This window comes from Grus americana, chromosome 18 (assembly GCF_028858705.1).
Source record: "Grus americana isolate bGruAme1 chromosome 18, bGruAme1.mat, whole genome shotgun sequence".
In the NCBI taxonomy this organism is placed as follows: Eukaryota; Metazoa; Chordata; class Aves; order Gruiformes; family Gruidae; genus Grus; species Grus americana.
In genome coordinates, this window is record NC_072869.1 from 8,745,532 (window position 1) to 8,759,241 (window position 13,710).

Here is a 13,710-nt window from a genome sequence, read left to right on the forward strand (position 1 = left end):
CCAATAATACCCAGAAGGGGAGATCCTGCCGTAGCAACGGGTGAAATTTCCTGTATAAATATTGATGAGTCCAGGGGGAAAAGGAAATGAGAAGCTGGCCAGCCACGTCGGGACATCTCCCATCGCTGCGGGTCCCAGCGGCAGCCTGCGGCCTCGAGCGTCACCTCCCCGTTACTGTCCACAGACGTGCCCAGCGGGCGCCTGTTCATCGCAGCCTGGCACCGCTCGCAGAGAAAATCCACCCTTTCGATCCCATGGGATTTGCATCTGGACGTCCCTTTGTTTCATGTCTTGGGCATAGGCTTCTTTAGCTTAATTTCTTTCTTAAAGGTGGGCTAAGTAAATGACAGGTCTTTTACCGCTGTCTTGCCATCAACAGCGTCTTAACAACTTAATATTTTGGTGGTGCTGCTCAGGGAAGGTGTGGGCAGGGCAGGTTTAAAGCCAGCTGCTCTTCCTCATTCAGCATTAAGATTGCTGGTATAATGTGAAGCTAAGGAGTATGAGGAATTTTTTAATTTTTTTTTATTTTTTTTCAGAAATGTTCCTATTGAGAGAAGGCCCAAATGTAAAAGAAGAAATATAAAAATATTTTGGAAATAAACTGTAAAGTCTACAAGACAAAGACTAAAAATCAACTAAACCTTAACTCTCATTTGCTTTTTGGAAAAGATCCTGCTTTCAGTTTTTAACTAGGGAGAAGTCCCATACACAAATTTTCTACGTTTCCCCCTTTGCACATCTTGGCAAAGGAAATTGTGGCCCAGGGACACAGCAAGCTGGCATGTTTCACATCATGAGACTCCTTTTCCCACTTAATTCCTTCATGATGAATAAGAAGAGATAATTTTCAGACATTAAATTTACATTAAGTCATGACTGGTAGTAAAACCAGCTTGATCTCGTAATAAATATGCCTTCACCTAAGTGAAAACAATTAGAAGATAAAATGATTCTTAAAAGTCAACGAGTACGGTGTTATAGACTATACTGTAGTGGGAAGCAGTGACCAGATAATGAGATATTTGGTTTCCCAGACTCAAAAGGATTACACAAAATAAAGCAAACCTAATCTTTTAAGAGATCGTTGCCTAAAATTGGGTCAGAATATGTTGCCTCCCTTTGTCAGCAGTTATTAAAACTGAGAAAATCCTTCCTGATAATAAAGTATCTAACAGGATTTCGTAGGAGAGAGAAGTACACCAGAAGACATTCAGTTAAATTAGGAATGCCCATTGATTTACTCCAGCCAAACCACCAAGGGTTGGTCAAGACCATTCAAAATACTTGATAAATTCACAGAGATTTCCCACATCATTTTGATATTAGGAGAACAGGATCTGAATCGGACACAATCATCCTTGTAAAAATGCCAGCCACCTTTCTGTACTACTTTTACCAGTGTCAAGAGGCGAAGAGATGTTTGTGTTTCCAGGCTGAAGTTAGCTGTGGTCTTCTCAGGCGTGAAGATAAGCTCAACGGGGTCAGCCGGAACCAACTTGGATTTGTTTCAAAAAGCCAGCGTGAAGGAGGATGAAGTGTTCCTTCCAAGGAGATAAGAACGGCAACTCACTTCTAATCGGAGCACTAATGCCTTGGCTTTGGCTATCCATTTTCTAACTGTAGGATCGGAAGCCTCTCTGCCAGGAGAGGTTGTGCAGTCTCCATCTTTGGAGGTTTTCAAGACCTGACAGGATAAAGCCCTGAGTAACCTGGCTTGGTCTCATAGTTGATGCTGCTTTGAGCAGGAGATTGGACTACAGACCTCCTTAGGTCCCTTCCAACCTGAGTTATTCTCTGGTTCTCTCATTTTCATCCATTTTACATATATTGTCTTTGGCTTTCTTCAGATGTCAAACTGATAAAGACTAGGTTTGAAAGTTCATTTTTATAAAGCGTGGCCAGAAAAAAGTCGTGAGTTTAACTGCTTTGTATGACTGAGACATATGACCCAGCCAGAAAGAGGTAAAAATCTCTGTACGAGATGAAAATATCATGATAGCTCTTCAAGAAAAAATGATTAAAAGGGTGAGTCTTTCAAAATACATATCACAGGCCTATATGTGTTTGCAAAACAAACTGGGACTGCAAAAGAACTACCAAAACATGTTTATAGCACTACAGCCTCCAGTGTCCTGCATAATAAGGGCCAAGATGACTTTTGGGCGTAGTCTCCGCTGGCTGCATGGTTATATATCATACAGTCTAAGCTGCTCCTTCATGTCTCCTTCAGACATCTCTCCAAATGTGTCACTTTTTTCCTTCATGAGCCTGAAGATGGCAGCCAGCTGCTCTCTCTGAACCCTGTCAAGAAGAAAAGGAGAAGTAGGAATAGCCAGTCCCCAGAAGGCACTTTGAGCAAGAACACCACGCTGAAATGAAACACGAAGCCAAACGCAGGTCATTTTACAAGCCCTACTGACTGGAGGAAATCTGCCCATGTGAGATGAGAAAGAGATAGTGTCTGGTTCTCCTCCTCCACCTTCCCATCTATCCAATCATTCTGCATATCTCTCTGCAGTTCTTTAAATATGGAGATAAACCAGGCTGCTTTAAAGCCAGCTTTGGAATTTCTTAGGACTTATCTATGCTCAAAGTTTCAAGATAACTCGACCATGGAATTTCATAAAACCAACATGTCCCAGTTTAGCAGACTCCATAATGGAACTGGATTAGGCTTTGTCAGTACAGCATCCTTTCATTCTGTAATGAGAGTATGTAGATACAGAGTAATTCAGGAATAACTACTAAATTTTAAGTGTATACCCTACCTTAAAACTAGAGGACTAGACTACCTTCCAGTGTGGACATGCCTTTAATCAGCCACTGGAAGATAAGATCACAGGTGGAAATTTGGTTTGATTCAAGAGTTTATCCGCCAATGTCAAATGCTGAGATGGACTCATGTAGCCAGTCCAGCAACGAGGTGTTCCCTGTGTGGGCAGAGGCTGATCAGTGGACCATCTAGCTCAGATTTCCATCCCTAAGAAGTCCCATGGTAGATGATTAACTCCCTTCTCCCCGCAACAGAGGATATCCTGATTTTTCCTTAACCCAAAGCAGTTAGCCATTGTTGTATGTATGTCCTGCAGCACAAAGATTGGTATCTGTCACAGGGCTTTATGTGAAGCAGCTTTTATAGGAGGGCTTATGTTGTTCATACATCTACTGATTGTCACTCAGGGATACAGAAGGGTGGGGAGCACAGGAGTGTCATTTGTTCGCAAGTAGCTCGTGAACTGATGCAACTGTCTACAAAATCCTCTTTTAGGGCAAAATGAATGTGCACCTTGGCTCCAGTCAGGGTTGGCTGCTGGTTTGTTCTCACTGCCAGACTCCTACCTGATTGGGATCAGCCTGCAGCATTGCCTAGCACATCTTATACGTGACTCTCCTGTGTGAGATTAAAAGAACTAATGAGGTTGTGGTGCTTTATGGCAGTATCAAGGGAGAAGCAATTTCTATTACTTCAAGGCTCATTTTGCCCATATGTGACTGTGGGGCCAGAATTCAGTGATAGCCCAACAGCTCAGAGCACAGATCTGCCACAATTCCAGCTCTTCCTGCTTGTTTTACATCTTTAGACCTCCCCTGGGCTAGAAAGACAGACTCTGGCTTTTACTTCCACATGGTCATCCTGTCAAGAGTCCTCTGTCCACATTACAGCCAGCTTTCTGCATAGGACTTTAGTACGCTGTAATTAATCCATTTAAATGCACACCGTTAGTTAACCTGGGGTAGTCTTCCTGCAGGTCCTGTGTGGACAAGCTATTAGCTATTCCAGTAACAGGAGGGGTAGAAATGCCTATTGACAAGCAAAACCAGGACACAATCTTTGCTTGAAAGAAGAGAGGACAGCATCAGAAGCAACCACAACATGAACAGGATCAATGGAAGGAGACAGTCAGGAACAACCAGAGGAGCCTTCGTGTGCTGAGCTCCTGCAGCGGGACTCTGCGTTTTCCCCTCTCCTGGGCTAAGCCCCAGCAGAAGCAGGAACAGCAGGCTGTCCTCCCAGCATCATTGCAGCAGGCAGGGCAGGAAAAATGTAGATCTGGCAAAAGAAAGCTCATTTGCCAATTCTTTTCCATTGCAATTAAAATACAATTGTCCTAAGGCCAAACGTATCTTGGTAATGATGTGGGATGTTTTGGTTGTGAAAGCTCTGGCCACAGGCTGTCAAGCGCCTGGATTTGTCCATCTCTTCTGTAATTTTTTGCACTCACGTGAATAGCATCCAACTGCCCTTTCCAGACGAGAGGAAGGGAAGCACAGTCGTTAGCGATCAATATTTTATTTTAGATCACCGCTGGGCACCAGAGAGCACATTTCCAGTCTGGTGTAGAGAAATTCAATACACAGCTTTGCCTCGTGTCTGAAATGCATGCCAGCTAGGAGTGCTCCACACAGGTCTCCATCCCTCGCTCGTTATTTCACAGACATTAACACTGCTGAAACTTCCCCAAAGGTCCGTTTCCTTGTCTCCAAACCTCCAAAATCAAGATCACAGACAACATTCACTCTATTTTTTTTAAGTGCAACATCAATGCATTTTGGCTCTCCCCTCAACTTTAAATATCATGACTGTGCATTTGAAAAATAAAAAAACAGCTGTTACTGCTGTTAGTTCTCTGTGCTACATAATCTACAACAAAGAGCAAAACAAAGATAAAGAGAGAAAAGAGCCTGGGAACAAAGAGTAAGGCATCAAAAACATGAAACTGATTTCAAAAAGGAGCTTCTCCTATCAAGGGCAACCTTGTAAAACAACTTTGTCCTCCTCCAGATTGTATTTTTTTCTTTCGATGACTTCAGATCAAACCTACCCCATTCACAAGTAAAACCATTCTCCCTTCCCATAAGTGCTGTCCTCAAAACTACTTGGATTCAGGAGGTCAAACAGGATTTTACTTATTGCTGACAAAATAGATTAATTAAGGATTTTCAAAGCAGCCTAATTCTTCTTGATAGGCAATTGAATTTGCATACTTAACTCCCTTAGGCTTTTTCAGACATTTCCATCCAAGACTTTTACAATTAACCGGAGGTTTGGGGCAGTGAGCCATGGGTACGTTAAGGGAGAGCTGTGTTTCAGGAACTGTTAGGCACCCGCGTTCACAGCAGCTGAATTCCTGGGCAGAGCTTTGCATTTGGGAACATTGCTAATTGCTCCGCAGCCAAACAGGACCAGGATCCTGCTGCAACACTGCATTGCTCCAGCAGAAATACAGGAAAATCCCTGACTTTTGCCACTGGACTGACTCTATTGTTAAGGAAGCCAGTGGAATCATTTATGGGGTAAAAGGCAGAGGAGGGCAGAACGTACCTCTAACCTAAAATCCAGATTTTCAACACAAATCTCTTGAGGAAGAAGTTGCAAGCTGCTGGAGTCAGGGAGAACAAGCACAAAGCAAATAAACTATTCAAAGGTTTATTGGACCAAACAAAGGCAATTTTTACAGATTCAAGCCACTAGAATTACAGTCCTTTGTATAAGAGCCACCATCAGATACAAAACAAACAAACAAAACAAACAAAAGTAAAAAATACCCAGACAGCCATTTGAGTTGAAGAAATAGTTTGACTCGCTGCCACTAGCAAAAATCTGGACTCAACTATAGACTTTGCTCGATGTACATATTGCCATGTAACTTAAACACAATGTATATAAGGCATTCTTTGCATAGTTGGGTGCTCAGGACACAGAGTCAGCCAGCCAGCACCGAGGGGAGACAGCGGCTGTACCAGCAGGATGTTGAAGCAGAGGGTCCAGATGTGCCTAAATTCATATGCAAACCACTAACCACGCTTGCAGTTGTCGGCTGGGAAGGGGCAGCCCAGCCTCTTCTAAAGCTGAAGCCTCCTGCTGTTCTTTAAATAAGCCCTTTTATGAAGGGTTTGCCAACCCCAGGCGCTGGAAAGGACAACTGTGTACAAGGTTTCAAGTATTGTCTGCATAGGAATTAAAAAGGAAAAAAAAAAAAAAGGAAAAAAGCAGCCTGTGGGTTTCTGATATGTTTGCAGCGTTAGCCAAGAGGCAGTTTTGTCCTGCAGTAAGAGAAAAACTTTGAAGGACACATCCCTACCCAGCCTGGTGTTTCTACAACATTGTTAGAGGACACGGGCCCTCTTCTCACTCTTGCAAACCAGCTGGGTTTGATTTGAAACCTCCCATGTCTGAAGCAGGTATACATGCCCAGCCAAATTAATCTTCTATATGTGACAGAGCTGAGAAGCAATGCTGATCTCTGGCTCTGGTGGACAAGCCACAGGGCTAGCAAGAGAAGAGGGCACTGGAACAGCAAGCAGGCAGAGAAATGGGGAGGGTGTCTCTTCCAGGACCCCCACAATCTCATCCTCAGCCAGAGGGAACCCTTGATGCCATAGCTACCTCCTTGGGTCTCTCCTCTTGGGAACCGGAGTAGGGAAAAGTGAGAATCCAGATATTAACAGCAGCCAAAGTGTGGTCTCCTAAACCTCCACCACAAGCAGAACAGCTAAACTATCAATCTTCATCACTTCTCAAGTCATTCTGTCTACCTACAGAATCAGCTCTCTGCTAAAATAACTACAGAAGCAAGATTTGAGTCAGTCCAGCTCCCATCTGCCATCCCATGCTTGGACCCCACTTTATCCCTCTGCCCCTCAGAATAAAGCAGCGTTGTACAACATTTGAAATCATAGGCAGTTCCCACCCCCCAGCAATAAAGAGGAGTTTGGCCCCAGGAAGAAACAACTTGATAGTCCAGGCTGGTCTGGGAGAAGAGCTACTGTTCGCCCACCCCAACAAAGGAACAACACAGATTTCATGGCAGCCTAATACATGATAATGAACACAACTAATACTTGCTGCATATTTAGTGTCCAATTTGGGTTCTGTCTGGGGGAGAGGGAGGAAGGTTCATCTCCTAGGACATCCCAGTCCCCCAAACACAACTCAAAGTCACTGCTTGGGCCCAGCCCCAGTCCATGGAGCCACACAACAGGATCTCCTCAAACTTGACACCACAGGAGTTTTTGAAGAGCTCAACTTCAGACCAAGAGGGGATCCCAAGTTTTGAGGGTTTATGGATTTCTCTTATGGGTGTGTTTGGTTGGTTTTGGTATTTCTCTCAAGCCTTTAAAGATGCCAAGGGATGCCTTTAGGAGGAGGCTAGGGACAACTTCATATAGTCTTCATTTCTGCAAAGAGAAACAGGGAGAGAAGAGAAATCATTTCAGTCATTTCACCCCTCAAGTTGGTTCATTACTATTCACATAAATGAGCAGAGGGAAAACTCAGTGTGTGTGTAGGAAGGCAAGGCAACTTCCCACCTCAGGACAGAACAAGCCACTGTTTGCAAACCTCGCGCCTCCAAGGAGGAGGCACTTTGCTTCATCAACTGCAGCAAGATAGTTGAAACCCAATCAGAGGTATAAATCCTCTCATCTGGAACCAAATCTAAGTTACAACCCTTCTGACCTACTGATGAGAGCTGGAGAAGCCCAACTAATTGGAAGCCTTCATTAGCTCCAGGGGTTACTGCCTCACTGTCCTGTGCAGAGCGTCCTGGGCTGCTGGGACTCTTGGCCAGCCCAGATTCCTCCTCCCACCTGCAGCCAGACAAGCCAGGAACAAGTACTGGTTTCACAGGGCAGTGTACCTGAACAGGTCGACCTTTCTCAATCTTCCTACAGATGTGTCTGCTCAAGGGAAGAAGGTAAAAAAACCCAACACACTCTGCAGATCACAAGGCTTCCTTCTGATGGGAACCTCTGCCAATGTCCCAGGGAGGGAGGGTGAGATGATTAGATGTGTTTAAGAGTGGGGATATCCTGGTACTCCCTGAGGTCTTGCAGCATGTTGTTAGCAGAGCCAGGGCTAAAAAATGTGGTCCCTTGTTCTCAGCTCGAACCTTTCAGACACGCTGCCCTTGCTGCCCCAATATCTCTCCTGGCCCAACCATCCATGATGGGAAACACCTGACAGTAGGCTGGGCAGCTGCCCATGGACACAGAGACCTGCACTGAGGTAGAGGGAAGCTACAACACACATTACCTGGGCACTCACAAACACATACAGATGCGCCCCAGCCTCATTCCTCCTGAATTCAATAGGTTTCACTGTCCATAACACCAGAACCCTATTTGAAAGTCCCCTACTCCTGACAGCCACAGCATGAAGGCAACTTGCAGCCTCATTTCTTCCTTCCTCTTCTGCCAAAGGTTGCCTTCTCCAGCAGCCTCAGAAGTGCAGCCAGCAGTCCGGATCCCAGATGGAAGATGCAGAGTGAAGCATCACGTGGGACTGGGGTTACTCACGCAATGCTGTGGAAGCTCAGTGGCCAGCCCATTAGGACAAAGAAAGGAAATTCTCCGGAGTGGATAATCGCTCTGTGAGATTCGCAGCGCTGAGGATCGGATCATCCTGCTCAAGTCATGCAAGCATAATCAGATTTCACGCGCAAGGGCATAAGCTTGTTGCCACGGGGGCCCGGAAGGAGAGGTCCCCTCCAGCATGCCGCAGTTGGAGTGGCAAGGGATGGAGGATGTCAGGGAGGGTGGATGAGGCTCAGCTGCAGCCTGCAGCCCCTCACAGGGATACTCACCTCCAGGATAGGGCCAGGCCAACAGCTGGCATGAGAAGATCTTAAACCAAGCATGAACTTAATGGATAATGTCCATAAATTCCTCAACCTGCACATCAGGGATATCCCTTACTGCTCCTGTAGCAAGCTGTGAGGGGGAGTAGACTAAAGAGCATGAGGCAGTCCATCACTGGGGACATTGGGACCATATAACCGCCCAGGCTGAGAAGCTCTGGCATTGCTGCCACAGAGTCTGAAAGACTTAATTAGCTTGGGATGGAGGCTGAGAGCTGTGAGCCACTGCTTATCCTCAGCTCTTCCCTCCTTTCTGTTCTCCTTGGATGATGAAATCAACCTGATCAGCGTGCTTTCCCCCAGCAGCACATCAATAAACCAGGTTAGGGTCTTCTTTTGCTGGAAGCTCAGATTCTTTCTTCAGGTATAGATTATCCAAATATCTCTGCTCTGGACCAATCTGAGGGTCAAGTCAGTGAATTGTATGATTTGTCAGCTGGACATGGTTCTGTGCAAGGAACAGTGGGAGAACGAGGAGCTCAGACAAGACCAAGTCCCTGATTATGAGAGGTGCTCAGGTACTGAAGGTCTTAAAAGACCACGCTTCTCCTGAAGTATGGAAACTGAGTGTCCTTCTGGTGGCCAGAGAAGCATTCTCCTCACTCTAGCTTAGCCATGGCATCAGCACAAAAGCATGGGCTACTTGTCTTTGAGAGCAGACAGCATCCCCGCACTGACAAATGGGGTGGACTGCTGGCAGTCCCATGTGTGTTTATCCCTCATGCGTGCAAAATCCGCAGCAGGCCAGGAAATCCTGTAGCCCATCCATACACTATAGCTTTCCAAAGGAGTCCTGACCCACTCCAAGGAAATCCCAGAGCATCTTGCTGTAACCACCTCTGGTAATTGCTTGTGCCCTTTTCAGGGACAGTTACACTCAGAAAGCTGATTTTGAAAAGTGAGGAGCAGTCCCTGCTCCTTCCCCTGGCAGAGGGTGCAGGTGTTTGGCTTCTCAGGAACATCAATCCTCTGGTCTGAAACCCTGGCAAGGAGGGTAGATAGCAATCTGGCTCCAGATGGGCTAGGACTGACCCTTTTGGGTCGAGAGCAGTGAGGAAAGGCCTGAGGTGCTGGGCAGACCTGGCAATGGGTCAATCTCTCCCCCCAGGCAGTTCCCTCCAGTCGCACTGCTGGGTGGTTCCATCACCACCGCTTCCCATTTCTCTACCCTTGAGACAGCTGCCATCTAATTTCTGGTAGTGACCATAATCCAGTCTTGTCCAGGATCAAGGTACTGCGGGAAGAATATGAGGAATGACATACTAAATCTAAGTTTTCCTGGTGGTCCCAGAAGTGTGGGCCAGTTGTTTCAGCCAATAGGTAAAACATGGAGAGAGAGGACAAATGTAGAACAGGGAGAGACAGTCAGTGCCTAGAAAAGAGTGAGAGAGTGAAAGGTACCAAAGGGAGCTTCTATCAACACAAATCTGAAATTCCTCCAGTGGGACAGAAAAGTTGAAAAGTACACACGACCTCAGGAAATACCCAGTGCTCCTCAGGAACACCAGGAAAGCAGTCAAGGCTACCGGAGTCTGCGTGACCAGGTGTGACAAGTCCCATCGCCTTTAGGATAGGGGCCGGGAGGAGTCAGTGGGGTCAGGGACTGCGTCTCCCCCCGAGCAGACCTTGCCCATCCTGTTTCAAGGCAGAAGCCTCCCACATTTTCCAGCCACAGCAGCAACACCCAAAAAGACCAGAGCGCAGCGCGGAAGGGGGCTCAACCTCCCAGCCAGTTCAGCCAAAAGGCCACGATCACCTCCTTCAGTTGTGTGCCCATCCCCTCGCAACACTCCTAACCCCCCCAGTGCCACAACAGTGGGGGAAAGCCGTGGATGGACCAGCCTGCACTTTCCTCCATGGCTCAGTGTTTGTGCTCCAGCTCACTGTCTACCAGTTTGCACCCAGCCTGGTGTGACGCCCCGATTCCCCGCACCCCTTGGTCTCCCCTGGCCGCAGGAGAGGCAGAGCCAGGCTCTCAGAGAGTTAGCAGATAGAGAACGGCAAGCTGCCCATGCCGTGCAGGATTAAGCGGAAGCAGATGAAGACAAGTTGTGAGCACTGGGTGAGGGAGACATGGAGAAGCAGCCACAAGTTGGGACAATTCAGGACCTGAGCCAAAAGAAAAAACCCAGGAGCTCAAAGACAGAGTTGCTGTCTGGTCTAAATCTCATCCCAGGGCGGGGTCAGAGACTCACACCCTGCAACGGCTGCGGGGGAGCTTGCAAAAGTTTCCTCTCTGGGACGGGAGAGGAAGAGATGGGGAAGGGGCTTCCTCGCCTCCTCTTCCCTGGTTTTCCAAGGGAGGCATCCTGAGTTGCTCAGGTTTTAAAGCTGCCGGGGGACTCATGACTCAATCAGATGCTCTATAAATAGGGCCAGAGCTCAACTCCACTGACATCTCGTAGGTCAGAGGACATTTTCCCAGGGGATATGGTGGAGGCAGGGAACAGCACTGGGCCATCAGGAGACTCTCTCCTCATACAGGCGGAGTCTGGCACCTACAGAAGGAGCATCAGAGCAGGGGAAGCTCAGCAGGGACCTCCAAACCCACAGTGCCCCTTTCCTACAAGATGCAGGTGGGAAGGAAACATGCCTCATATGCTGGGTGTTTTGCAGCTGAAAGCAGCCTTGCCCATGGTCGCTGCCATCCCCATGGCTGGTGGCTGCAGTGAAGCAGTGGCCAACCTGACCTGTAGAGTCCCACAGCCCTAGGCTTTGCAGTCCCTTGCTGCTATTCCTCCTCCCTCAGCCCAGGACAACTATCGTGCTGCAGAAGATGAAAAGCAAACAAGTAATAAAACCCCAAAGAAAGCCCAAACTTACCAGCTTCCCTCATCCAAAAGAAGCACCATGCTGGACAGGACAGGACAGCAAAGCCGCTGGGTTGGGGGTGAAGGTTAGCAGAAGAGAGGCCCAGATCCCATGCTATACAGAGGGGGGAAGCAAGCAAGCAAGCCAGGGCTATGTGATGGCAATGCAGGGGGTGGACAGGGACAGATGCAATGGAGAGCTCTCCTGAAATGCAGCCTCCCCCAGCCCAGTCCACCCACTTATTTTTGGAGGGTCAGTAGTGGAGATGTTCAAAATAGGTCAAGGTCTGTCAACACAGTCATTAAACCCCTGCAGCTGCTTCCTGCCCTTGTGTGCTCCAGAGTTGTCATCACAAGCATTGTCTCATTCAAAACTGAGCTTCAGCACAGTTGTCCCACAAGCCACAGCTGCATCCCCGCTTTGATCCGGGACATCTGGGAGAGCAGGGAAAGGTCTCTCCTCTCTGCCGTTCCCTTAGAACCAGGGTCCATCCAGGGCATCTTTGCTGAAACTCCAAGGGTCCAAGCCCGGGTGTATTCAGTGCCTCACAACGAAGAGGTACTCTGAACCCAGCTGGGGAGGAGACAGGTTTCCATTGCTAAATTACCACCAGGAAAAGGACTGAGTGCGACACTTGCAGCTATCCAATTCCCCTTGCGTGAATTCCAGCTTGCAGTTGAGCCCTAGGTTAACCTGGATTCAAGCAGTGTCTCCTCAACCCACCCATGGCTGGCCAGGAGATGAGAGGAGAGGATTGGGAGGCAGGGGGAGAATTTACTCCTGGAATGGGTCACCTGGCAGTGGGAACTGAGCCCATTAGCCAAGGAACCTGGGAAGCCATCCCTACCTTCTCAGTCTTACAGAGGCTGGACTGTGGCCTGGGGAATCACCTGCTCCATCCATGAGTGCACCAGCAAACAGTGGAGCATGTCTGAGCAGTTTGGTGCCATTCACTCAGACTTCGCTCAGGGGGTCTGCAAGGGTGCCCCAGTTGAGGCCCCACGGGGCGGATTCTGGCTCTCCACCCCCACCTCTTCCTAAACCCCAGAAATGAGAGAGGGGACAGACAGGAGAGACCTTTCCACAGACCATCACATGGAATCCGCTCTCCTTTCTCCAGCCAACACACCTAGTGAAGAGTGGCAAGGACAGAGCACAGACAGCTCAACCCCTTGGCATCACCAAGGCCAACCAAGACTTGGTCAGGACACTGGAGAGCCCTTCCTCTTCCTCCCTCATCTGCACGAGGTGCTCAGCCAGGACAGCAACTAACAGTCAGCCCTTGCAGGCTGCGTCTCATGCCTACACAACTCAGCCCTGTCTGAACGGGGGCAAGTTACACCACTACGAGTCATATTTCTCAGCCTTAACGAGTGCTTTGCACCATGGCAGCTACAGTTGGCAACAGATGACCAAAAGCCTCAGGTGTAGAAGAAAAGGATTTGGGGAATACACTGTGCTGGTTTGACTAAGGGCTGCATCCTTCCCCTGCACTCTTCCCCTTCCTGCCCAGAAGGAGCAAACTTCTCCCTCGGGGAGCAAACACCACGTGCTGCTGTTCTAGAAGTACTGGCAACCCTGCAGGTGTGATCAAGCACAGCCACCACCCAAGCAGATGTGTTTGCCAGCTAGATTTACTGTCCTTCTCCCTCACTGAGAAGTCTCTCTATTTAAGACTGAAGTAACCAGAAGCAGGAAGTTGCATCACTCAGTAAAGGTCACATTCCTTCCCCTTTTAGTCCAGATTTAGCACTGGTTTGAAGCCACAAGACTCAAGTGAATACTAGGCAAGACAACCACAACTTCTGGAGTGATGCAGGTTAGAGCAGAAGTGGGCTTTAGGTTAAATAACCCAATCTACTGCATGCCTGTCCTCTCCTGTCTAAAGTGCTACAGCTTTTCCTGGAAAAGGAAAGTAATTCCAAAATCAGCGGTCCCCAAAATAAGACTCATGGACTACTGATCACCACAACAAGCAGCCTTCAAGGGGGTCTGAGGGACCCTACTGCATTTTTGGGGATTTTGCCTACAAGCTGTTTCACACAGGAACCTCTTGGGAAAACTGGAGGTCTGACAGGGCTAAGAGCAAAGACTAAGCCAGTCTCAGCTTTGGCTGCACACCTTAGGACTAACTACCCACTCACTCAGCAGCCCTAATTTTCCAAATTAGGAATACAGAAGTGGTCATGGGATGTCCAGCTTCAGGCATCCAAGACGGAAGAGGTGAGCATCCAAACGTGAGAGCCCCCATTCCCCC

The 13,710-nt window shown here is 47.9% G+C and overlaps 1 protein-coding gene across 6 annotated transcripts in view; it reads right to left on the reverse strand.

Annotated features, from left to right (window-relative positions):
- Positions 1–677: 677 nt before the first annotated feature.
- The window catches only part of MXRA7 (matrix remodeling associated 7), a 30,439-nt gene continuing 17,406 nt past the window's right edge, over positions 678–13,710 (reverse strand). For 4 of the 6 annotated variants that reach the window (XM_054846517.1, XM_054846516.1, XM_054846515.1 and 1 more), the window contains one exon: positions 5,416–7,182. Coding sequence is in view for 4 of the 6 variants with exons in the window: in XM_054846516.1 (XP_054702491.1) it covers positions 7,143–7,182 (40 nt within the window). In the remaining 2 variants the exon portion in view is untranslated. Of the gene's footprint in view, positions 2,305–5,415; positions 7,183–13,710 lie in introns of those variants that run through there. The other 2 variants (XM_054846513.1, XM_054846512.1) reach the window with 1 other exon arrangement.